Source organism: Sapajus apella, unplaced genomic scaffold, assembly GCF_009761245.1.
Source record: "Sapajus apella isolate SASKATOON/1434 unplaced genomic scaffold, GSC_monkey_1.0 scaffold40, whole genome shotgun sequence".
NCBI lineage: Eukaryota > Metazoa > Chordata > Mammalia > Primates > Cebidae > Sapajus > Sapajus apella.
In genome coordinates this window covers 9196826-9224745 of record NW_022436980.1, presented here as the reverse complement: position 1 = coordinate 9224745, position 27920 = coordinate 9196826, and the positions used below count along the sequence as shown (strand labels likewise).

Sequence of the window (27920 nt, the reverse complement as noted above, 5' to 3'; positions counted from 1 at the left end):
ATTCCAGGCACAGATAATATATGAATGTAAATACATATAATAATTTGGAATTTTGTTTTCAAAATAGGATATCCGGCTACATCTTCAGTGACTCTTGGAGATGTGAGTGCCTCGAAACCAAACAGCACTCCTCAATGTGAGTTCGGCAAGGTTTTCCTCCATGATTGGAAAGAGACAGCACAAGTTTTACTACTGCTTCTATTATGTTGACGTTTCAGCAAACAGCTGCATTTTTCATTCGATGTTAATACCTTGGTTTTGAGTTACTCTACAGTGACTATATGAATATAATAATTTCTATAGTCTTAAAAACTAAGGGTCGGTGACTTGTTATTATAGTGTACTTTTTATTTGTCAAGGGATTTTAAGGCAACATTAAAGTAGTCTTCACAATACTCTCAGTGATCTGAGTTAGTGACAAGAACAGAAAAAGAACACAAATTAGTGACAAGCTGGCATTAAATATAAACTACAGAGCTTTTGCTTAATATGCCAGCGAGTGTTCCTGCATAGGGAAGCACATTTTCAATTTCAGATTTCCCAAAAGTCACATAGATTAAAAATTCTGTGCATCAAAGCAAAGTTAAATTACAGCTTTCTAAAAAAAAGCTATATTCTGAAAATAAATTTGTCTTTCAGCCAGCAATTCCAGTGTGACAAGCCGAGGCTTCAGCTACCCTCAGACCTCCAGTGGGCCAGAGGCCAAAAAATGTTAAGTATAATCGTGGGTCCTTTGAGTCCTTTGAACTTCAGTCACTCAGCTAACACATATACTGAACAACATCTATGTGCTTTGTTGTAATAATATTCACAAATGTTCACAAGGCCTCTATCATGTTTAAAGTATTGTTGTAGATGCTGAGAATACATCCGTGGACAAAAAACATCTAAGCTCCAAATTATGATGAAGGGGAGACAGACAAGTGGTGATAAGTTATATGAACAAAAAGCACAAGAGGGAGACAGTGGGGATAAAGAGTGAAGGGTTGCCATTTTAAATGGGTGGTCTTGAAAGGTCTTACTGAGGAAGGTGACATCTGAGTGACGATATAACCAATCAAGCTAAAAGAGCAAGCTGTGAGTATATCTGGGAACAGAGCAAACTAGCTAGAAAATTCATATCACAAATAAAAATGAAAAGAGGGAGACAAGCGTGAGGCCAGAAATTATTTGTATTTTTAATCTGGCCAACTACAGTATGGTCTGTGGGTGCTGCATTAGCAGGTACAGACAGGGGTTGAAGAAGAAATATATTGCCTCTTAGTGGTATAAAACAACGATCACTGTGGTGGGGAAGTGGTAAGGAAGGAGTCAGGAACAAAAGGAGCGAGGCAATGGATGCCACAGAGGCAGAACTCTGAATTTAAATGCTAGACTCTTTGCCACAAAGACTAATGTGTGTGTCCCTTTGGAAAACATTTAAGTTTACAGTTAAAACCTTGAAAAGTATTTTGTATCCACTTGCTCCCTCATTTCTGGGAACTTGTCCTTAGGCAAGAAAGAGAGAAAAAGAACATGAACAGGACTGTTCTTAGTAGCATTATTTATTTATTTTATCCCTTTGATGGGCCTTGGGCTCACAGATTTGAATTAATCATAATATTTAATTCATGAGACACTTTCGTTATTGGTCAATGCCTGACCCTCTGTAATTTAACATATTTCTTTTAATAAATATGTTAATAATGTAATAGAGAGCTGTGAACCCAGTACCCAAATACAAGAACTGAAAAGACAGTATTCAGAAGGGGGAGCATAGAAAGACATCTAAAAATAAATGGAACTTAAGTGTCTATCAAAACGGCATGGCAGATTACTGTGAAAAGAGGAGACTGTTCAGTAAAAGAACCTAGAAATAGTGATTATTTACAAGAAAAAAAAATAAAATGTACCCCTGCCATGCACATTACACAAAAATAAACTCTATACAGTTTAATATTTTTACATCAAAAGCAAAACATTAAAACATGTAATACAATGTGGATTTCTTCCTGCTTTGGAGTAGGGAAGGGCTTAACAAAGAGCCATAAAGCCCTACCCATAAAAAAGATGTAAAAATTAGAATAAAATCAAGAAACTTATGTTCATCAAAAGACTTCTTTAAGAAAGTAAAACAAGGAGGACGATCCAAGATGGCCGTTTAGGAACAGCTCAGGATTGCAGCTCCCAGTGAAAGCGCAGAGGGTGAGTGGACGCCGCATTTTTATTGCCCACAGACTAGGAAATTCCCGGGCGGAGGTGCTCCACGGTCGCCAGCGCGGCTGTTTCGGCCAGCGCGGCTGTGGCCGGCCAGCGCCGCTGCTTTGCCCCGCGCGGGTGCTTTGTCGGCGCCCCGGAGCCCCGGTACTCCATACAAAATACACCGGTCCGGGTGCCCTTTTGGCTGGCGATTGGAGCCACGGGAAGTCGCCTATTCGCCAGTTCAAAAAGGGGACTGAGCAGGGAACCAGAACAGTAGATTCCAGGGCAAAAAAAAAAAAAAGCGCCACAAACCTCAGTGCCGCTGTTTAAGCCAGTGCAGTGAGTGGCCTCAGGGGAAAACAAACAGTCCCCAGCGCCTCTTCAACAGGTGACTGGAACACCAACTTAAAAAAGGCTCTGAGGCAGGGAGCCAGGCGATCAGGCTCGGCTTGTCCCACTCCCACAAAAGAACAGCAACCAGAAACTCTGGATTGAGAGTTTCACAGCAAGCGCAGCTGAACCCGGGACGGTCCAGCTCTGTGGGGGAGGGGCGTCTGCCATTACCGAGGCAGCCCGCCGTTGCCAAGGCAACCCGCCATTGCTGAGGCAGCCCACTGTTGCCAAGGCAACCTGCCACAGCAAAGAGACTCCGCCCCAACAGAGGCGGACCACCATCGCCAAAGCAGTTCTAACTACACCCATATAAACAGGACTGCAGGGAAGTTCACTCGGCAGCTGGGCGGAGCCCACAGCAGCTCAGCAAAGCCTCTATAGGCTGACAGTGACTAGGCTGCCTCCTTGCTGGGCTGGGCAGGTCTGAAGGAGAAAAAAAAAAAAAAAGAAGGCGGCAGCATAACGGAAACTCATAAATAAAGCCCTAAATCCCTGGGACAGAGCACCTGGGAACAAAAAGCAGTTTATGAGTTCTGCTGCAGCAGACCTAAAAGCACCTGCCCACCAGCTCTGAATGAACAACAACAGAGCTCACAGCTCACCATTTGAGCTCCTATAAAGAAGAGACCGTCTCCTCAAGCAGCTCCCTGACCCCTATATATCCAAAAAGACACCTCATAAAAGAGAGATCAGATTGACACTAGGCGGGTATCCTTCTGGGACAAAGATAGCAGAAGAAGAAAACTGGTAACAACCCTTGCTATTCAGCAGCTGCTGCAGGTGAACACCAGGCAAGCAGGGCCTGGAGTGAACCTCAGCAGACCTACAGCAGAGGGGCCAGACTGTCAGAAGGAAAACCAAGAAACAGAAATAACCTCATCATCAACAAACAGAACGTCAATCTGAAAGATTTGAGACCCAATCTGAAAGCCAGCAACTACAAAGTCGACAGGTGGATAAATCCTTAAAGATGGGAAGAAACCAGTGCAAAAAGGATGAAAACACCCGAAACCAGAACACCTCTCCTCCTACAAGGGATCACAACTCCTCACCAGCAAGGGAACAAGGTTGGATGGAGAACGAGTGTGATGAAATGACAGAATCAGACTTCAGAAGGTGGGTAGTAAGAAACTTCTGTGAACTTAAAGAACATGTTCTAACCAAATACAAAGAAACTAAGAACCTTGAAAAAAGATTTGACGAAATGCTAACGAGAATGGACAAAATAGAAAGGAATATAAGTGAATTGATGGAGCTGAAAAACGCAACACGAGAACTTCGTGAAGCATGCACAAGTATCAACAGCCGAATTGATCAAGCAGAAGAAAGGATATCAGAGGTCGAACATCAACTCAATGAAATAAAACGGGAAGGCAAGACGGGAGAAAAAAGGGTAAAAAGGAATGAACAAAGTCTCCAAGAAATGTGGGACTATGTGAAAAGACCTAATCTACGTTTGATAGGCATACCCGAATGCGATGAAGAGAATGAATCCACGATGGAAAATACTCTTCAGGATATTATCCAGGAAAACTTCCCCAACCTAGCAAGGCAGGCAAACATTCAAGTCCAGGAAATACAGAGACCACCACAAAGATATTCCTCAAGAAGAGCAATCCCAAGGCACATAATCGTCAGATTCACCAGGGTTGAAATGAAGGAGAAAATCCTAAGGGGAGCCAGAGAGAAAGGTCGGGTTACCCATAAAGGGAAGCCCATCAGACTCACAGCAGATCTCTCAGCAAGCCAGAAGAGAGTGGGGGCCAATATTCAACATCCTCAAAGAAAAGAACTTTCAACCCAGAATCTCCTATCCAGCCAAACTAAGCTTCATAAGTGAAGGAAAAATAAAATCCTTTGGGAACATGCAAGTACTCAGAGATTTCGTCACCACCAGGTCAGCTCTACAAGAGCTCCTGAAAGAGGCTCTACACATATAAAGGAACAAGTACCAGCTCAACTAAAGGGCAAAACACCCAGCTAGCACCAAAATGGCAGTATCAAATTCACACATAACAATATTAACCCTAAATGTAAATGGACTAAATGCCCCAATCAAAAGACACAGACTGGCAAATTGGAGAAAAAGACAAAACCCATTGGTGTGCTGTATCCAGGAAACCCATCTCACATGCAAGGATACACAAAGGCTCAAAATAAAGGGATGGAGGAAGATTTACCAAGCAAATGGAGAGCAAAAAAAAGCAGGAGTTGCAATTCTCATCTCTGATAAATTAGACTTTAAAGCAACAAAGATCATAAGAGACAAAGAGGGACATTACATAATGGTAAAAGGATCAATGTAACAAGAAGAGCTAACGATCCTAAATATATACGCACCCAATACAGGAGCACCCAGGTACATAAGGCAAATTCTTAATGACTTACAAAGAGACTTAGACTCCCACACAATAATAGTTGGAGACTTTAACACCCCATTGTCAACATTAGACAGATCAACCAGACAGAAAATTAACAAGGATATCCAGGACTTCAACTCAGACCTGGACCAAGCAAACCTAATAGACATTTACAGAACTCTCCACCCCAAAGCCACAGAATATACATTCTTCTCAGCACCACATCACACCTACTCTAAAATTGACCACATAATTGGGAGTAAATCACTCCTCAGCAAATGCAAAAGAACGGAAATCGTAACAAACAGTCTCTCAGACCACAGTGCAATCAAGTTAGAACTCAGAATTCAAAAACTAACCCAGAACCGCACAGCTTCATGGAAACTGAACAACTTGCTCTTGAATGTTGACTGGATAAACAGTGAAATGAAGACAGAAATAAAGATGTTCTTCGAAACCAACGAGAATGAAGACACAACATACCAGAATCTCTGGGACACATTTAAAGCAGTCTCTAGAGGAAAATATATAGCAATAAGTGCCCACATGAGAAGCAAGGAGAGATCAAAAATAGACACCCTATCGTCAAAACTGAAAGAGCTAGAGGAGCAAGATCAAAAAAACTCAAAGTCTAGCAGAAGACAAGAAATAGCTAAGATCAGAGCAGAACTGAAGGAGATAGAGACACAAAAAACCCTTCAAAAAATCAATAAATCCAGGAGCTGGTTTTTTGAAAAGATCAACAAAATAGACAGACCACTAGCCAGATTAATAAAAAAGAAAAGAGAGAATAACCAAATTGATGCAATAAAAAATGATAAAGGGGATATCACCACAGATTCCACAGAAATTCAAACCATCATCAGAGATTATTACAAACAACTCTATGCACACAAACTAATAAACCTGGAAGAAATGGATAAATTCCTGGACACTTGCCTCCTGCCAAGCCTAAACCAGGAAGAAGCCGAAACCCTGAACAGACCCATAACAAGGTCTGAAGTTGAGGAGGCAATTAAGAGCTTACCACCCAAAAAAAACCCAGGTCCAGATGGGTTCACAGCTGAATTCTACCAGACATACAAAGAGGAGCTGGTACCATTTCTTCTGAAACTATTCCAAACAATACAAAAAGAGGGAATTCTTCCCAAATCATTTTATGACACCAACATCATCCTGATTCCAAAACCCAGCAGAGACTCAACAAGAAAAGAAAACTTCAGGCCAATATCCATGATGAACATAGATGCAAAAATCTTCAATAAAATACTGACGAGCCAATTGCAACAGCACATCGAAAAGCTTATCCACCATGATCAAGTAGGCTTCATCCCGGGGATGCAAGGCTGGTTCAACATACGCAAGTCTATAAACGTAATTCACCACATAAACAGAACCAAAGACAAAAACCACATGATTATCTCAATTGATGCAGAGAAGGCCTTTGACAAAATTCAACAGCCCTTTATGCTAAAAACACTCAATAAGCTAGGTATAGATGGAACGTATCTCAAAATAATAAAAGCTATTTATGACAAACCAACAGCCAATATCATACTGAATGGGCAAAAACTGGAAGCATTCCCCTTGAAATGTGGCACCAGACAAGGATGCCCTCTCTCACCACTGCTATTCAATATAGGGTATTAGAAGTTCTAGCCAGAGCAATCAGGCAAGAAAAAGAAATAAAGGGCATTCAAATAGGAAAGGAGGAAGTCAAATTGTCTCTATTTGCAGACGACATGATTGTATATCTAGAAGACCCCATCGTCTCAGCCCCAAACCTCCTGAAACTGATAAGCAAGTTCAGCAAAGTCTCAGGATACAAAATCAATGTGCAAAAATCACATGCATTCCTATACACCAGTAACAGACTTAAAGAGAGCCAAATCAAGAACAAACTTCCGTTCACAATTGCCACAAAGAGAATAAAATACCTAGGAATACAACTAACAAGGAATGTAAAGGACCTTTTCAAGGAGAACTACAAGCTGCTGCTCAATGAAATAAGAGAGGACACAAACAGATGGAGAAATATTCCATGTTCATGGTTAGGAAGAATCAATATCGTGAAAATGGCCATACTGCCCAAAGTAATTTACAGATTCAATGCTATCCCCATCAAGCTACCAATGACCTTCTTCACAGAACTGGAAAAAACCACCTTAAACTTCATATGGAACCAAAAGAGAGCCTGCATAGCCAAGTCAATTCTAAGCAAAAAGAACAAAGATGGGGGGCATCACACTACCGGACTTCAAACTATACTACAAGGCTACAGTAATCAAAACAGCATGGTACTGGTACCAAAACAGAGATATAGACCAATGGAACAGAACAGAGGTCTCGGAGGCAACACAACATATCCACAAGCACCTGATCTTTGACAAACCAGAATAAATGGTGTTGGGAAAGCTGGCTAGCCACGTGCAGAAAGCAGAAACTGGACCCCTTCCTGACACCTTACACTAAAATTAACTCCAGATGGATTAAAGACTTAAACATAAGACCTAACACCATAAAAACCCTAGAAGAAAATCTGGGCAAAACCATTCAGGACGTAGGTGTAGGCAAGGACTTCATGACCAAAACACCAAAAGCATTGACAACAAAAGCCAAGATAGACAAATGGGACCTAATCAAACTCCACAGCTTCTGCACAGCAAAAGAAACAATCATTAGAGTGAATCGGCAACCAACAGGATGGGAAAAAATTTTTGCAGTTTACCCATCTGACAAAGGGCTGATATCCAGAATTTACAAAGAACTAAAACAGATTTACAAGAAAAAAACAAACAAGCCCATTCAAAAGTGGGCAAAGGATATGAACAGACACTTTACAAAAGAAGACATACGTGAGGCCAACAAACATATGAAAAAATGCTCATCATCACTGGTCATCAGAGAAATGCAAATCAAAACTACATTGAGATACCATCTCACGCCAGTTAGAATGGCGATCATTAAAAAATCTGGAGACAACAGATGCTGGAGAGGACGTGGAAAAACAGGAACACTTTTACACTGTTGGGAGTGTAAATTAGTTCAACCATTGTGGAAGACAGTGTGGCGATTCCTCAAGGACCTAGAAATAGAAATTCCATTTGACCCAGCAATCTCATTACTGGGTATATATCCAAAGGATTACAAATTGTTCTACTATAAGGACACGTGCACACGAATGTTCATTGCAGCACTGTTTACAATAGCAAAGACCTGGAACCAACCCAAATGCCCATCGACAATAGATTGGATAGGGAAAATGTGGCACATATACACCATGGAATATTATGCAGTCATCAAAAACGATGAGTTTGGGTCCTTTGTAGGGACATGGATGAACCTGGAAACCATCATTCTCAGCAAACTGACAGAAAAGCAGAAGATCAAACACCGCATGTTCTCACTCATAGGCGGGTGTTGAACAATGAGAACACATGGACACAGGGAGGGGAGCACTACACACTGGGGTCAGTTGGGGGGAAATAGGGGAGGGATGGTGGGGGGTGGGGAGGTGGGGAGAGATAGCAAGGGGAGAAATGCCAGATGTAGGTGATGGGGAGGAAGGCAGCAAATCACACTGCCACGTGTGTTCCTATGCAACAATTTTGCATGTTCTTCACATGTACCCCAAAACCTAAAATGCAATAAAATAAATAAATGGGGGAAAAAAAAAAGTAAAACAAAAGACAAGCTATAATCTGGAGAAGATATTTGCCATAAATATAATTTAAAATGAATCAGGAATATATAATTGATTAAAATTTTATATCAAAAGATTGCAAAGAGTGCCTACATATTAATAACAAATATGACAAAAAATAATAGAAAATGAACAAAACATGAAATACACATGGCCAGAAACATCTAAAGAAATGCTCAGTCTCTCTGGTAATCAGGAAATATAAATAAAGACTAGAATTAGAAAATCATTTTACGGGGCTGGGCACGGTGGCTCACGCCTGTAATCCCAGCACTTTGGGAGGCCGAGGCAGGTGGATCACGAGGTCAAGAGATCGAGACCATCCTGGTCAACATGGTGAAACCCCGTCTCTACTAAAAATACAAAAAATCAGCTGGGCATGGTGGCGCGTGCCTTGTAATCCCAGCTACTCAGGAGGCTGAGGCAGGAGAATTGCCTGAACCCAGGAGGCGGAGGTTGCGGTGAGCCGAGATCGCGCCATTGCACTCCAGCCTGGGCAACAAGAGCAAAACTCCATCTCAAAAAAAAAAAAAAGAAGAAGAAAATCATTTTACATGTAATCAATTCAAAAAAATTAAGAAATCCTGTATTGCCAAGTATTGAATAGGATTTATCCAACATCCTATCAACGTAATTTCTTTTATGTTACTGGTGGTACCATCACTTTCCACCATCCTTTGGCATTGTATTTTAAAGCTGAACATGTGCATACCTACAATCCAACAGTTCTATTCCTAGATATTAAAAACCCCTCCAAAATTAGTACATGTATATAGAAGATACGCACACAAATGTTGGGAGGCAACACTGTTCATATAGCAAAAATTTTCAATAATCTAAGTGGGTATAGTCATGAGGGCAGATAAACTGTAGTATACTAATAAAATATCATATTAGAAAGCAATGAAAAGTAAGCGAATGGCAACCATATACAACAGCATGAATAAATCTTAACATGCTGAATTAAAAAGTAAATACCAAATAACAACATATGGCATAATATTTTCTAATGAGATTTTAAAGCAAGTATAATCAAACAGCATATGCCTTAGACATACTATGGGGTATAAAATTGTAAGGTATATAAGTGGATAATAAATATAAACATTCAGGATAGCATTTGCTTTTGATGGGGATATAAGGGATGAGACAGGAAGAAAACATTTACGGTGTTATTTATAGTAACCCAAAATCTGTGTACATGAATAGGAGTGAGAGGGTGTTAGAGTGAGACGGTATTAAGAGGGTGAAAAATATGTTCAATTATAAGAAAATGTGAATATGAAGAGATAACTCAATGAGATACTATGAAGCCAGTCAAAACAACAGTCATAACCCTGATTCATTCCTCCTCCCTGCGGGGGACCTCAGAGTCAGGGCCTCCAGCCACCCCCACCCAGATGTATCTACATATAGAACTCTGAATTCTCCCTGGGACAGAGTGTCTTGTGGGAGGGGTGGGCCACCACCTTGGTTGTTTGGATGACTCAGCCTTTCCAGCCTGCAAGCATTGGAGACTCCTAGCTGAACAGAGCAGAGGCAGTTCCCCAGCACAGCTGTTTTGTTGAGGCATGACCAGACTGCTTCTTTAAATAGACCCAGATCCATTCCTCCTCACTGGGTGGGTCCTCCCACCCAGGGCCTCTGGCCAGCCTACCCATGCTCTATGGCCAATAGAGTTTCTTCCTAGGACCGAGTGCCCAGTGGGTGGGGCAGACAAATGCTCTTTGGGCATCTCAGCTGGTCCAGGCTTTGGACCTGAAAAGCCCAAATCAACTGGGGGCTGAGGGATCCCCAACGCAGCACCACTGCTCTACCAAAATGCAGCGAGACTGCATCTTTAAGCAGGTCCCTGATTCCATTCCTCTTGCTGAGTGAGATCATTCAACTGGAATCTCCAGCCACCTCCTACAGGCACACTCAGGCCAGCAACAGGTCAGTGTCCCCCTGGGACAGAGCTTTCAGAGGAAGGGGCAGTCAGTCATATCTGCTTTATCACAACCTTCACTGATGATACCTCCAGGTACCAGAAAAGCCAATGTGACTAGGGTCTGGGTCAGACCCATAGCAAACCGCAGCAGCCCTACAGAAGAGTTCTCAGATTGTTCAAAGAAAAACAAACAAAATACAAAACACAAAACAGCAACAACAAACACACACAAAAAAACCCATCCAAAGATCAGCAAACTCAAATATTAAAGGTAGGTAAGCCCACAAAAATGAGAAAGAATTAGCATTAAAAAAAAAAAAACTTAAAAACACTGCAAAAAAAAAAAAAAAAAGGAAAAAAAAAGAAGGAATGTTCCCATTCCTCCAAATGACCACAACACCTCCCCACCAATGGTTCAGATCTGAGCTGAGGTGGAGATCACTAAAATAACAGAAGTAGACATCAGAACCTGGATAAAAATGAACTTCACTGAGCTAAAGAAGCATGTTGTAACCCAATGCAAAGAAGCTAAAAATCATGATTAAACAATGTAGGAGTTGACAGCCAAAACAGTAGTATAGAAAGGAACATAACTGACCTGATAGAGCTGAAAAACACACTGCAAGAACTTCACAATGCAATCACCAGCTTTAATAGCAGAATAGACCAAGTGGAGGCAAGAATCTCAGAGCTGAAGACCGTCTTTCTAAAATTAGACAGGCAGACAAAAACAGAAAAAAGAATGAAAAGAAATGAACAAAACCTCTGAGAAATATGGGATTATGTAAAGAGACTGAATCTATGAATGATTGGGGTACCTGAAAGAGATGAGAATGCAACCGATTTGGAAAACATACTTCAGGATATCATCCAGGAGAACTTCACCAACCTAGCAAGACAAGTCAACATTCAAATTCAAGAAATACAGAGAACCCCAGTAAGATAGTCCATGAGAAGAACATGCACAAGACACATAATCATCAGATTCTCCAAGGTCAAAATGAAAGAAAAAAATGGTAAGGGCAGACAGAGAGAATGGCCCAGTCACCTACAAAGGCAAAGACCATCAGACAACAGTGGACATCTCAGCAGAAATCCTACAAGCCATAAGAGACTGGGACTCTATATTCAACATTAATAAAGAAAAGAATTTTCAACCCAGAATTTCATCTCTGGCCAAACTAAGCTTTATATATGAAGGAGAAATAAGATCCTTTTCAGATAAGCAAATGTTGAGAGAATTCATTACCACCAGACCTGCTTTACAAGAGGTCCTGAAGGATGCCCTAAAAATGGAAAGGAAAGACCATTACCAGCCACTACAAAAACACACTGAAGTACACAGAGCAGTGACATTGTGAAGCAACCATATAAACAAGTATGAAATATAACCAGCTAGCATCATGATTACAGGATCAAATCCACATATAACAATACTAATCTTAAATATAAATGGGCTAAATTAAAAGATACAGAAAGGCAAGCTGGATAAAGAACCATGACCCATCAGTATGCTGTCTTCAAGAGACCCATCTCACTTGCAAAGACACATAGGCTCAAAATAAAGGGATGGAGAAAACTTTACCAAACAAATGGAAAACAGAAGAAAGCAAAGGTTGCAATCTTAGTCTCTGACAAAACATACTTTAAACAAAGATAAGAAAAGACAAAAAAAGAGCATTACATAATGGTAAATGGCTTAATTCATCAAGAAGACCTAACTAAACTAAATTTATATGTACCCAATATAGAAGCACTCAGATTCATGAAGCAAGTTCTTAAAGAGACTTAAACTCTCACACAGTAATAGTAGGAGACTTTAACATCCCACTGACAATGTTAGGCAGATCATCAAGACAAAAATCAACAGAGACATTCAGGACTTGAACTCAGCTCTAGATCTAGTGGACCTTATAAATATCTACAGAACTCTCTACCCCAAAACAACAGAATATATACATTCTTCTCATCACCTCATGGCACTTCCTCTAAAATTGATCACATAATCAGAAATAAAAACACAAATTAGCAAATGCAAAAGAACTGAAATAATGATAAAGTCTCTCAGACCATAGCACAATCAACTGAGAACTCAAGATTAAGAAATTCACTCAAAACCATACAACTACATAAAAATCGAACAACCTGTTCATGAATGACTTTTGGGTTAATAATGAAATTAAGGCAGAAATCAAGAAGTTCTTTGAAACTTATGAAAACAACAATACAACATACCAGAATCTCTAGGACACAGCTAAAGCAGTTCTAAGAAGGAAATTGATAGCACTAAATGCTCACATCATAAAGCTAGAAAGAACTCAAGTTAAAAAATAACATTACAACTAAAAGAACTAGAGAACCAGTAGCAAACAAATCCCAAAGCTAGCAGAAGACAAGAAATAACCAAGATGAAAGATGAAATGAAGAAGATGGAGACACACACACACACACACACACACACACAAAGCCTTTCAATTAATCAGCCAATCTAGGAGCTAGTTTTCTGAAAAAGATTAATAAAATAGATTTACTACTAGCTAGACTAATAAAGAGAGAAGAATAAACACTATCAGAAATTATAAAAGGAATATTACCACTGACCCCACAGAAATACAATCATTAGAGAATACTATACACACCTCTCTGCAAATAAACTAAAAAATCTAGAAGAAATGGATAAATTCCTAGACATATATACCTTCCCAAGACAATCAGAAACTGAATTCCTGAATAGACCAATAACAAATTCTGAAATTGAGGCAGTAAATAATAGCCTACCAACCAAAAAAGCTCAGGATTATATGGATTCACAGCTGAATTCTACCAGAGGAACAAAGAAGAGCTGGTACTATTCCTACTGAAATCATTCTAAAAAACTGAAAAGAAGGAAACTCTTCCTAACTTGTTCCACGAAGCCAGCATCATCCTCATCCAAAATCTGGCAGAGATACAACAAAAAAAGATAACTTCAAACCAATATCCTTGATAGACATCGATGCAAAAATCCTCAACAAAATACTAGCAAACCAAACCCAGCAGCACATAAAAAGCTTATCCATCATGATCAAGTTGGCTTCATTCCCAGGATGCAAGCCTGGTTCTACCTACACTAATTAATAAGTGTGATTCATCACATAAACAGAACTAAAGACAGAAACCACATGATTATCTCAAAAAAGCAGAAAAAACCTTCATTAAAATGTAACATCCCTTCATGTTAAAAACTCTCAATAAACTAAGAATTGAAGGAACATACCTCAAAATAATAAGAGCCATATATGACAAACCCACAGGCCAATATCATACTGAATGAGCAAAAGCTGGAAGCATTCCCCTTGAAAACGGCCACAAGACAAGGTGGTTCCAATACTATGTTGAATAGGAATGCCCTCTCTCAGCATTCCTATTCAACATAGTATTGGAAGCTCTGGCCAGGGCAGTCAGGCAAGAGAAAGAAATAAAGTTATTCAAATAGGAATAAAGGAAGTCAAAGTATTTTTGTTTGCAGATAACATGATTCTATGTCTAGGAAATCTCATTGTCTCAGCCCAAAAGCTTCTTTTTTTTTTGAGACGGAGTTTCACTCTTGTTACCCAGGCTGGAGTGCAATGGCGCAATCTTGGCTCACCGCAACCTCCGCATCCTGGGTTCAGGCAATTCTCCTGCCTCAGCCTCCTGAGTAGCTGGGACTACAGGCATGCGCCACCATGCCAGCTGATTTTTTGTATTTTTAGTAGAGACGCGGTTTCACCATGTTGACCAGGATGGTCTCGATCTCTTGACCTCGTGATCCACCCGCCTCGGCCTCCCAAAGTGCTGGGATTACAGGCTTGTGCCACCGCGCCCGGCCCCAAAACCTTCTTAAACTGAAAAGCAACTTCAGAAAAGGCTCAGAATACAAAATGAATGTGCAAAAATTGCTAGCAATCCTATACACCAACAACAAGAAAGCTGAGAGCCAAATTACAAATGAACTCCCATTCACAATTGCCACAAAAAGAATAAAATACCTGGGAATACAGCTAACAAGGGAAGTGAAGAACCTCTACAAGGAGAACCACAAGGCTTCTCAAAGAAATCAGATATTACACGAATGGAAAAACATTCCATGCACATGGATAGGAAGACTCAATAACATGAAATCCCATACCACACAAAGCAATTTATGGATTCACTGCTATTCCCATTAAACTACCATTGACATTCCTCACAGAATTGGAAAAAAAAAAACTTTTAAAATTCATATGGAACCAAAAAAAGAGCCTCAATAGCCAAGGCAACCCTAAATAAAAAGAACAAAGGAGGCATCATGCTACCTGACTTCAGACTATACTGCAGGGCTACAGTAACCAAAACAGCATTGTACTGGTACAAGAACAGACACATAGACAAATGGAACAGAGAATCCAGAAATAAGACCACACACCTACAACTATCTGATCTTCAACAAACCTTACAAAACAAGCAATGGGAAAAGGATTCCCTATTTAATAAATTTTGTTGGGAGAAATGGCTAGCCATATGCAGAAAATTGAAACTGGATCCCTTCCTTATACCATATAAAAAAATCAACTCAAGATGGATTAAAGACTTAAACGTAAAACCTAAAGCTATAAAAACCCTAGAAGAAAACCTAGCCTATACCATTCAGGATATAGGACAAGCAAAGATTTCAAGAAGAAGATGCCAAAGCTATTGCAACGAAAGCAAAAATTGACAAATGGGATCTATTAAACTAAAAAGCTTAGCACAGCAAAAGAAACTATCAACAGAGTAAACAGACAGCCCACAGAATGGGATAAAATTTTTGCCATCTATCCTTCTGAAAAAAGTATAATAGCCAGCATCTATAAATAGCTTAAACTAATTTACAAGCAAAAAACAACCCCATTAAAAAGTAGGCAAAGGACATGAACAGGCAATTCTCAAAAGAAGACATACATGTGGCAGAAATACGAAAAAAACTCAACATGACTGATCATTAGAGAAATGCATATCAAAACCGCAATGAGATACCATCTCACACCAGTCAGAATGGCTATTACTAAAAAGCTAAAATACAACAGATGCTAGTGAACTTGTGTAGAAAAAGGAATGCTTTTACATTGTTGGTGGAAGTGTAAATTAGTTCAACCATTGTAGAAGACAATGTGGTGATTCCACAAAGACCTAGAGGCAGAAATATCATTCAACCCAGCAATCCCATTACTAAGTGTATAGCCAAAGGAATATAAATCACTCTATTATTAAGACGCATGCACGGGTATGTTCATTGCAGTACTATTCACAATAGCAAAGACGTGGAATCAACCTAAATGTCCATCAATAATCAACTGGATAAAGAAAAAGCAATATGTATACATCATGGAATACTATACAGTCATAAAAAGGAATGAGATCATGTCCTTTGCAGGGACATGGATGGAGTTGAAAGCTGTTACCTTCAGCAAACTAATGCAGGAACAAAATAACTAAACACCACATGTTCTCAAATTTTCTCCATATCAGCAGTGTTACCATCCATATGTTCACTGAGGTGGCACTTTTAGTTGCCTTCAAGAACTTTTCCTTTGCAGTCACAACTTGGCTAATCATTTGACCCAAAAGGTTTAGCTTTGAGCCTATCTCAGCTTTTGACATACCTTCCTCAGTAAACTTAATTATTTCTAGCATTTGATTTAAAGTGAGAAATATGCTTCTCTTCCTTTCCTTTGAACTCTCAGAGGCTGTTTTAGGATTATTAATTGGCCTAATTTCAATATTGTTGTATCTCAGATAAAAAAATAAGAGGCCTAAAGAGAGGAGGAGAGATGGGGAAACCACCAATAAGTGAAGCAGTCAGAATATACACAGCATTTATCAATTAAGTTCTCAATCTTCTATGGGTGCAGTTTGTGGTGCTCTAAAACAATTTCAATGGTAATATGTAAGATCCCTGATCACAGATCACCATAATAGATATAACAATAATATGAAAGTTTGAAATATTTGAAGAATTACCAAAATGTGGCGCAAAGATGTGAATTGAGCACATGCTGTTGGAAAAATGGCACCTATAGACTTGCCTGACAAAGGGTTGCCACAAACCTTCAATTTGTAAAAAAAAAAAAAAAAAAAAAAAAAAAAAAAAAAAAAAAAAAAAAAAGCAGTATCTGTGAAGTGCAATGAAGTCAGGCCTGCACAGTTTCTATGGTTTTCCCCATGGTTAAGGCACAAGCTCCACACGTGCAAAACTTGTGAGTGTTATCTTTGCCGGAAAGAGCATGAGAGCTGCATTTGTGGACCAGATGGACATGGCAAAAGTGGTCACAGAAGCTAGCACCAGTGTGTGCATCCTGGTGGCAGAGGTGGTGCTGGCCCAGTACATATTCACCTTGAAAAGGAAGATGAGACAAAAAGTCAAAATCATCAAGATTCCTGTGGACAGGCCTTGTATCTCTGGACATTCTTTGCCACCTATACTGTTGTTAGAGGACAAAATCAAAAACGGAAGAACTCAGAATGCCTTAGGAATATTAGATAGCTAAGAAATGACTCACCAAAAGTCTGCTGTGCATGTAAAAATGATGCAAGAATTCCAGAAAAGTTCAGTTTGCATCAAGAACCCTGCAAAGATAACAAATTATCTGTGGTTTTATTAAAGGAAGATGCCAAACTTCAGATAATAATGGACTTTGCTATGACACTAAGTAGATTTTCCTACAAAGGGAAAAGATGTGTAATGTGTTATAATATGATTGACAACTATAAACTTGTCACAAGTGAATGTCAAAAAAGCAACTAAAAGAAAAATATTTTATTAATATTGCAACTAAAAGAAAAAGGTGACTAAAAGAAAAATTTTATTAATATTGCAACTAAAAGAAAAATATTTTATTATTGCAGTTAAACCTGTTACCTTTAAGAGAAGTGCCCGTTTATGGTAGAATAGTATGCTATCCAACATTGTGTCTTTGTTGAACAAGCTTTTACAAAAGCGAAATTTAAAGAAATTGTGGAAGAATCTGATGTTATGCTCAAGGAAGGATATAATAATTTACTTGAGAAGCTTCAATAACACAGTATCTGAAAAACATTCATATTTTCAGTATATATTGGTGCTGTAGAGAAGTTTATCAGTCAAGCTGGTGTTTATCATTCAAATGTCAAAGTAATGTTGATTTGTGGATTTGTGAAAATGTGTACTCAAAGGATTTAAAGGAGAATTAAGTCATGCAGTTAATGAACATAATGTTGCCTTGAAGTACACAGAACATTTCAGTCAATTAAAAGACAGTAGCAACATAATTCTGCTGAGACTCACAAGATTTTAAAAGGGCATACAGAATAGCCAAATTTTCACATTCTGAAAATTAGATCTCTAAACGATAGAGTGGAAAAGCATTCAGGAAAGTATTGTTTCATCAAAAGATGAATCACTAGAAGTAGCCAACTCTGTCTTAAAGAGGATTCAGTAAACAAGCATTCTTCAGGATGTTCCCTCCTGCAGGAGCAAGTGATACTAGAATTGTTCATCTCTTCATCTTGCTGAAAGACTATTTTTTATAATATAATTCTGGCTCTGAAAGTTTACCTTCATATATTTAAGTATTTTCAGACATGTGGAATCCATCAACAGGAAACTCCATTTTCTTCACCTCTCTCACCATACTTCCCACTACATGTTGTTAACAGATCAAAACAAAAACAAAAACACCTCAAAGTAAAAATTAGAAAAATAACTCCCTACTTTTCCAAAATGGCTTATGTTTTTTAATTTTATCAGGCTTTATTTTTAGGAGTCTTTTAAAATTGGGAATGTTAGTAGAAATCCAAAAAGAAGTTTTATGAAATTACAAAAAGAAAATTGCATACTTTAAGTGTTGTAATGTTTGTAATTTGTAATCATGCTGATGGTATCACCATCTCCTAAAATTATGTTAAGTTATTTTGCTTGGGGAAAATCAATATTGATCAGAAAAGCCTGGCTCTGCATACTTGGGGAAAATTATTAATGTCCACACATCACTAACCATTACAAAATGTTCTATATTGATTCACCGATAATAAACATGAAATGGAAAATATCTTTAAATACCCATTTTCCTTAAATGGATAGCACTCATTCAGCCATATAGACTTTAGCATAAATCAATTTATCCCATTCCTTCTTGCAAACATATTTTGATGAGATACAAATAAAGGCATCAAGGTTAGAAAGTAAGAAATTAAAGAAGACGCCATACCATATTGAGCAAAAAAACTACAAGGTTATTCAGAACAAACTGCCTTCTTTATAATTTTACCTAAATCTAGGCCTGGTCCCAGTTGTTTTTCAATTATTTTTCTTTGGAAATCAAATTCTGGCTAGTGACATAATCATTAAAAAATGCTTCATCCATCATCATCTATAGGCCTTGGTATTCTGTCTAGACAAGTTAATAAAGATCACATATGCAGGATCAGAGAATTATGTTGAAAATAAGAACATCTCCCTGAACTCAGATTGCAAAAAAGTTGTGTATGAAACCCATACGGAAATAGCTATGACAAACTGTCCTCTAATCAAGCCATAAACAATGGACTCTCACCTCTTCTGGAGAGCCTGATCGCACACCTTTGTCAGCAGCTGCAAGTCCTGTTGATACCTAAGAAGAAACAAAGAATAGAGAGGGCTAAGAATATGGTTTGTTTTGGTTTGGTTTTGCTCATTCGATTTGGTCTTGACACACAAGAAAGCTTTTCACTGGGAACAGCATGTATGCTAATATTTTAAATGAATGGATGTAATATCTTTGTACTGATTACAACCATGTAGTACTATAGTTATTTTACTTTACATTACACTGCAGGCCTTTTATCAGATACAGATACATGGTGCCTGCCAAGGAGTGAATCTTTCTTGCCAGAGATGGGGCAATAAACAAAATGAGTTGTTAGATCTATTTCAAAAGCCATATGTGCTGCCTGAGTTCGCTGCCATCCACTCAAGGGAAAGATTTGCTTCTAAATGCTTCAAAAGGACTCACTCAGCAGCTGACAAGGCCTGTGACCACAGGGGTCTGATAATTCACTGCCAACACATTTCGTTTTCACAGTTCAGCAAGAATGTCAGCTGACCCACAAGCACAAAGTATTTTCTTCCCTTATGCATGTTCTAGCAAGGTCTTCAAAGTCCCATTGGCAGCTTTTCTTGACTAAAGGCCACCATAACACATCTGGACTTTTATTCTCTTCCACTTTTTTTTTTTTGTTTTTTTTTTTTTTTTTTTTGGCTCATCTATGAAATGAGCATGACACACTCTCTGGCTAAAAGAACATCTCCTAGTGTTTTCTTTCCATATCTTTTCCTGCTTCTAAGTGGCCATAATTAAAACTTTTCTTATTATAGACATCTGAACTACAAGAATCTCTTCAACTCCCACTTTGAGGACATTCTAGTGTATGCTACAGAACAGTTTAGTGATTTTGCTTTAAGTATTCACTAATATCCTTTTTTATAATTATTAGATTCAATTAGCAATCAAGAAGAGATAATAGAATAACCATCTTATATAGGTTAACTCTTCTAGTATCTTCTTCTTTAGCAGTTTCACGGATACCCCATGAAACACACAGTTCATCTCCCTCAGGTGCAGGCTCAACACTTCATGGTGAGTAGCTGCGGAAGATCCAGGGACATTGAAGGTAGTGGTCAGCTTTATTTGGGTACAAGGTGTAAAAACAAGAACTTAGCATCAGATAGATTTATATAAAAGTACACCTTGATGGTGAAAATTGCAATGAATGGAACCAAAATTCTTCCCAGACATTCAAAGAAGATATTCAGACACCAAGCCTTAGATTTTTATACATTTTATTTCAAAAAATCTGCATAATAGCATTTTTTACCAGTTATATCTATGAAAAATGCATTTCCATTTTTTTCATTGGAAAATAGAATAATTCGTCAACATGGATTCGTCTAGCCTAATGTTGGAAAGGAATTTTTATTAACCTTATCAAACACATTGGCATTGGGAGAAATCAGTACTTTGATCAGCGATACCTCTCATACCAAAAGAATAGGGATAGGGCCTCACCTTTCCATAACCCCCAACTCTGGCCTTTTTCTGTACCACTTAAATTTCTCACAGAGATTCTTTAGCAGATATCATCTTGTTGTTTGAAAGTGTGGAGCTTCTTTTTTTTTTTTTCAACCAATAGGAAATTGTATTCCTTTGGCAATTGTTAGATATATCTCAGCATCCCAGCCTTGCTGTAAATTGGTTCTTAATAAACTTTACACATAACATTTAAGGGATACTTAGACAATTTAAATCGAGCTCTTTCAAATAGCACATGATACCCAATCGTGATTTTATACCACTTGATCAAGTTGAGATGTCTTGCCCAGATATCCCCTTTATATTTCTAGACAATGTCTTTACCAGCACAGCCAGAGCATTTTCAGAAGTCCCCACAACTGCCAATGGATCTATGAAAACTAATCACATCCATATCACTGGTAAGCTGTTTATCATATTTTGGGGAATTTTATGTTTTATTCACCAACAAATACTTACCAAATATCTACCATTTGCCAGGCACTATGACAGTTGTTGGATATACAATGAAAACACTGGCTTTTTGAAGATTATAATCTATTAGAGATCATGTATCGTAAATAAATAATCATACAACTAAATCTATTTTAGATAAGTACTATGATAAGGTGTTGTCAAACAAGAAGTCCTGATTTTAATTGGATGATAGGAGAGGACGCTCTGAGGATATGATAGTTAAATTAAAATCTGACAAAAATAAATAAGAATTATTCAGGTGAAAAGTAGCAAAAAAAATATTTCAGGCCCATGAAAACATAGTCTGAGAAGGAAATCATTGGAACAAAGAGTACTCCTATAATTCAACTAATATAATTTTCTCTTGCAAAATGTAATCCCTTCTTTTATAACATAAGAGAGCAAAAGATTCAGTAAAGTTAGGACCCTCCTAATGAAGGTCATGATTCTAAGTTCACAGGCATAATCAAATTCAGGGGTGTTCATTTGACTAGTGAGCACTACACCTAGGTACTCAGGTCATTTTGTATCAAAGGTCATACAGTCTTCCAATCACTGGAGCATAATCTTGCACATGTCATGGCAATACATCTGCACCTGAGGCACTACCAAGATTTTAGGATATTTGGTGCCTTAAACAGCTGTCTAGTTTAGAGATGGGTCAAGAGTGGAGTTCTGCTTTTCCACTTCCATCTTGGCAGTGGTCTCATTTTCTACATTTGATTGGAAAAAAAATTGTAGGCATTGATGTAAGACCTCTTTAAAATCTTTTGTTTGGTAAAAGTGAGGGATCATTGCAGATGGGAGGCAGGACTAGCTTACGACTCTGGACAGAGCAGCATGTGGAGGCTTGCATTGTGAATTTCAGCTCCGGATCAACTGCAAGAACAAACCAGCAATCTTGAGAGGACCCACAGAACCTCTGAAGGAAACAGACTGCTCCTGCAGCACCCAGGAAACACCCCAAACACTCTGAGAGGTAGACAGCCTCACACAAAGCCCATCTCACCCTTTGCCTGGAAACAGACACGGTGCTGTTGGCTAGGGGGCATGGTGGGAGTGAGACTGGCCCTTCGGTTTGCATGAGAGCTGGCTGAGGCCTGTGACTGCTGGCTATCCCCCACTTTCCTGACAACCTGCATAATCAACAAAGGCAGCCATAATTCTCCTAGGTTCACAACTCCAGTGACCCGTGAATCTAACTCGTACCCCCCACAGCAGCTGCAGCAAGACCTGCCCAAGAAGAGTCAGCTCAGACATGCCTAGCCCCGCGGTCACCTGATGATCCTTCCCTATCCAACCTGGTAGTGGAAGACAAAGGGCAAGTAATCTTGGAGTTCTAGGGCACCACTCACCACCAGTCCCTCTCCAGACTACTACAGCTGATGCTTTCTGGAGAGCTCCACCTCCTGGCAGCAGACCAACCAGAAAATAAAGCATTAAACCACCAAAGGTAAGGACCCTCATGGAGTCCGTTGCACCGTCTGCCACTTCCACCAGAACAGACACTGGTGTCCACGGCTGAGAGACCCATAGATGGTTCACATCACAAGACTCTGTGCAGATAACCTCCAGTACCAGCCTGGAGCCAGGCAGACTCATTGGGTGGCTAGACCCAGAGGAGAGACAACAATCACTGCAGTTTGGTTCACAGGGAGCCACATCCATAGGAAAAGGGGTAGAGTCTACATCAAGGGAACATCCAGTGAGACAAAAGAATCTGAACAACAGCCTTCAGCCCTAAACCTTCCCTCTGACAGAGCCTGCCCAAATTGGAAGAAAACAGAAAACCAACCCTGGTAATATGACAAAACCAAATTGATAAAGAGGAAGTTAAACTGTCACTGTTTGCTGATGATACGTTCGACCAAGCAGAGAATCAAATCAAAAACTCAACCCCTTTTACAATAACTGCAATAAAATAAAATACTTAGGAATATACCTAACGAAGGAGTTGAAAGAACTCTGAAAGGAAACTAGAAAACACTGCTGAGAGAAATCATAGATGACACAAACAAATGGAAGCACATCCCATGCTCATGGATGCGTAGAATGAATACTATAAAAATGACCATACTGCCAAAAGCAATCTACAAATTCAATGCAATCTCCATCAGAATACCACCATCATACTTCGCAAAATTAGAAAAAATCAATTTTAAAATTCATATGGAGCAAAAAAAGAGCACACATAGCCAAAGCAAGACTAAGCAAAAAGAACAAATCTGGAGGCATCACATACCTGATTTCAAACTATACTATAAAGCCATAATTATCAAAACAGCATGATACTGGTATAAAAATGGGCACACAGACCAATGCAACAGAATAGAGAACCCAGAAATAAACCCAAATACTTACAGCCAACTGATTTTCAACAAAGAAAACCAAAACATAAAGTGAGGAAAGGCCATAATTTTTAATAAATGGTGCTGGGGTAACTGGCTATGTTCTCACTGATATGTGGGATGCAAAGTCATGTAGAAGAATTAAACTGGATCCTCACTTTATACAAAAATCAACATAAGATGGATTAAGGGCTTAAACCTAAGACCTGAAACTATAAAAATTCTAGAAGATAACACTGGAAAAATCCTTCTAGACATTGGTTAGGAAAGGATTTCATGACCAAGGACCCAAAGCAAATGCAATAAAAACAAAGATAAATAGCTGGGACCTAATTAAACTAAAGCACTATTGCACAGCAAAAGGAACAGTCATCAAAGTAAACAGACAACCCACAGAGTGGGAGAAAACCTTCAAAATCTATACATCTGACAAAGGACTTATATCCAGAATCTGCAACTAACTTGAACAAATCAGTAAGAAATAAACAAACAACCCTATAAAAAAAAAAGTGAGCTAAGGACATGAATAAACCATTCTCAAAAGAAGATATACAAATGGTTAACAAACATATTTTTTAAAAAGTTCAACATCACTAATGATCAGGGAAATGCAAATTAAAGCCACAATTCGATACCACCTTCCTGCAAGAATGGCCATAATCAAAAAATCAAAAAACAGTAGATGTTGGCATGGATGAAGTGAACAGGGAATGCTTCTATACTGCTAGTGGGAACATAAACTAGTACAGCCACTATGAAAAACAGTGCGGAGATTCCTTAAAGAACTAAAAGTAAAACTAATATTTGATCCAGCAATCCCACTACTGGGTATCTACCCAGAGGAAAAGAAGTCATTACTCAAAAAAGGTACTTGCACATGCATGTTCATAGCAGCACAATTCACAATTGCAAAATCATGGAACCAACCAAATGTCCACCAATCAACGAGTGGATAAAGAAACTGTGGCGCATATGTGTACATATACACACACACACACACACACACACACACACACACACACACACATATACACACACACTATGGAATACTACACACTACACAGCCATAAAAAGGAATGAATTAACAGCATTTGTGGTGACCTGGATGAGATTGGAGACTACCATTCTAAGTGACGTAACTCAGGAATGAAAAACCAAACATCATGTGTTCTCACTGATATGTGGGGAAGGTAAGCTATGAGGATGCAAAGATATAAGAACACAGTGGACTTTGGGACCTGGGGGGAAGAGTGGGAGGGGGTCAAGGGATGAAAGACTACAAATATGGTGCCGTGTATACTGCCTGAGTAATGGGTGCACCACATCTTACAAATCACCACTGAAGAACTTACTCATTTAACCAAATACTACCTGTACCCCAATAACATATGGAAAAAATAAAATAAAACCTTTTGTTCTTTCCTTTATCTAAAACTTTGGAGATAAAATATTATATCCTACCATATTACCAGGGGAGAGCTTAGTAAATTTTGACTTGTGTGAAATGGAACTTAGTCTAGTTCTGAGTTGACCAATTGTCTCTTTCATGATCATGCTACTCTAGTGGTTTGAACTATGTAAACTTTCTAGGCATCTGTATATTCAATGTATCACATGATTATGTATTATAGGACTACATGGGTCTCCAGGGAACCCACAGTTTCTACTTTGATAGGGGTGAGAATCAGGAAGGCCTCAAATCCCTGTGTGTATGCTGTATGAAAGGGAAAAATCTTCAACATCTCTAACCAATGCTAACATGATAACATGTGGTTGCAGTTCATGCTACGTAAAACACAGAAAAGATGTGATAACTAGTAATGAAATCTAGGTCTTTGACCTGCATTTCTTTGAGATTTTGATATATGAAAAGCAGTGTAACAAAAACTGGGCAATGAAAGAAATTTAAATCCTTGTCTTCACTTACAAGCAATTTACTACCTAGGAAAGAAAATTAATCCAGATAGCTTTTTGTATAAATGATCTATGTAATCGAAATACCTAAAGATCTATCTATCATGTATAAGGAATTCCGCTGGGGTATGATTAGCAATAACAAAGTCTGGAAACAATTTAACCATCTAACATTTTGAGATAAATTAAATAACCTGGTATATCCATTGAACTATCCAGCCATTTAATAGAACGAGGTAAATATGCACTGCTATGAAAAGTATTCCAAGAATGTTTAAGAAAAAGAGGCCAGGTGTATGTTTTTTGGCCTCTTTTTCTTAAAAACATGTAAAATGTTAAAAATTTCAAATGTCAAAAAAGGTAAAATGGTTTCTATAGTCTTAGAATACTTAAAATGCTCAAAATCACTAATCATTAGAGAAATGCAAGTTAAAACTACAATGAGATACCATCTCACACCAGTCAGAATGGCTATTAATAAAAAGTAAAAAAAAATAAAAAAAAAAAAAAAAAAAAAAAAAAAACTGATGCAGGTGAGGTTGTGGAGAAAAGGGAATGCTCACACACTGCCGGTGGGAATGTAAAGTAGTTTGGCTATTTTTCAAAGAACTTAAAACAAAATTACCATTTGAACTGGCAATATCATTATATTGGACATATACCCAAAGGAATATAAATTGTTCTACCATAAAGACATATGGACATGTATGTTCATCACAGCACTATCCACCATAGTAAAGACATGGAACTAACATGAATGCCCATCCACAGTCACTGGCTAAAGAAAATGTGGTACGTATAGCATGAAGTACTATGAAGCCATAAAGACGAATGAGATCATATTCTTTGCAGCAATGTGGATGGAACTGGAGACTATTACTCTAAGCAAACTAACACAGAAATAGAAAACCAACTACTGCATGTTCTTACTTATACATGAGAGCTAAACATTGAGTACATATGGATACAAAGAAGATAACGACAAACACTGAGGCCTACTCGAGGGTGAAAGTTGACAGGAGGGTAAGGATTTTAAAAACTACCTATCAGGTACTATGTTGATTACCTGGGGGACAAAACAATCTGCACACCAAATCCCTACAACACGCAATTTAACTATATAACAAACTTGCACATGTAGCTCTGAACCTAAGATAGTGAAAAACAAGAAAAAAGAAAAAGAAGCCATGGACAGTATAGTGTGTATAATACGGCCCCAATTGTTAAAAAAAGGGGAGGGGGGTATATATTCATTGTACATATGTATGCATATATATATATATATATATATGGCCACAAAAAATTTCTGGTAGGATACATAATTAACTTTTAAGAGTTATCACTTTGTGTAAGTAACAAGGGATAGACATGTACACCCCTAGAGCATGATCATGGCCAATGAGCATCCCCATGGCTCTTCAATAAATTATGTTTCACACAGGAGAAATAGTTAAACTAATCCTGTTTTCCAAATGCCAAATTTTGGGATTAAAGTTTATTTTTCTTTGTGCCCTTTTCAGGTATTGTGGCCAATAAGCCCAAAGATGGAATGTCCTGGCCAGTGATTACAGCAGCTTTACTCTTTTGCTGCGTGGTATTATTTGGCCTTGGAGTGAGAAAATGGTGTCAATATCAAAAAGAAATGTGAGTATAATACTAAGATATGTAGGAACTGATAATTTCTCATTATCAAATATTCATCAGTACAATATATCATTATGACAGTCCTCTCATATTTTCATGAGTAAATAGGGCTCACAGAATCTCGGAGAGATTATATAGTTTTCCCAGCATCCGCACAGTTGGGATTAAATACCCAACTCCTGACGCAGTATTCCTCTCTGCATTGGCCTAGTCAGACAGTAACACTCAACAGATACAGCAAGTCCATGGGCATGAAATGAGAACTGCGCCTCACCTCCCCTCAAAACTAAAACTGATTTTTCTTTTAATCTTCATTATTTTTTTCTTTTCATGCATCTTTGAACTGCCTGGGCTCAGCTGGCCCTAGATGCTCAAGTGTGAAATTGAGTGAGAAAGGTAATTTTAAGAGGTTTCCAGCTGTTTTTTTGTTTTTGTTTTTGTTTTTTAACTAGGATGGGCTTCTACTGCTCTTTTCCTTTTTCCCCAAGAAGAAAAGAAAGTAAGCATTGAGTTTTCCCTTTTTTGTCTTATTGAAATATTTTCCAAAACCCCTCTCCAATCAAAAGCCTGAAATGGTACATAAGGTTAAGTGTCATTTTTCTGACTTGCTATTTTCAGTCAGTCTGGATTGGGCCATAATTGGAAGAGACCTTAGTACCCAGAGCTGATCTTGCACTTGCCTTACTACTGCTCTAAGAGAACATTAACCATCATGTCATATGCTCTTCTACCTTCTCCAGAGTATCCTTGCAGACTCTATAATCACATGCAGGGAGTAGTGAATAAAACACTAAATCAGTCGTTAGAAATTCTTAATTCTTTTCCAAGGACTACAATTTGGCCACCACATGACCTTGAGAAACTCATAATTCCTGCAAAAAACAAAAGTGCAATTTTCATAGAATT

The 27920-nt window shown here is 38.5% G+C and overlaps 1 protein-coding gene and 1 long non-coding RNA gene across 7 annotated transcripts in view; one reads left to right on the top strand and one right to left on the bottom strand.

Moving 5' to 3' along the window:
• The window catches only part of LOC116565489, a 324301-nt gene that overhangs the window by 270153 nt on the left and 26228 nt on the right, over window positions 1-27920 (bottom strand). For 4 of the 5 annotated variants that reach the window (XR_004275460.1, XR_004275461.1, XR_004275463.1 and 1 more), the window contains exon 2: window positions 19138-19194. This is a non-coding gene — a long non-coding RNA (uncharacterized LOC116565489). Of the gene's footprint in view, window positions 1-16005; window positions 17174-19137; window positions 19195-27920 lie in introns of those variants that run through there. The other variant, XR_004275462.1, reaches the window with a different exon arrangement.
• CD96 (CD96 molecule) overlaps window positions 1-27920 on the top strand; it is a 106945-nt gene that overhangs the window by 74252 nt on the left and 4773 nt on the right. The window contains exons 9-13 of one of the 2 annotated variants that reach the window (XM_032299148.1): window positions 68-136; window positions 640-711; window positions 20134-20199; window positions 20964-21053; window positions 26891-27014. In XM_032299148.1, the coding sequence (XP_032155039.1) occupies window positions 68-136; window positions 640-711; window positions 20134-20199; window positions 20964-21053; window positions 26891-27014 (421 nt within the window). The remainder of the gene's footprint in view (window positions 1-67; window positions 137-639; window positions 712-20133; window positions 20200-20963; window positions 21054-26890; window positions 27015-27920) is intronic. The other variant, XM_032299146.1, reaches the window with a different exon arrangement.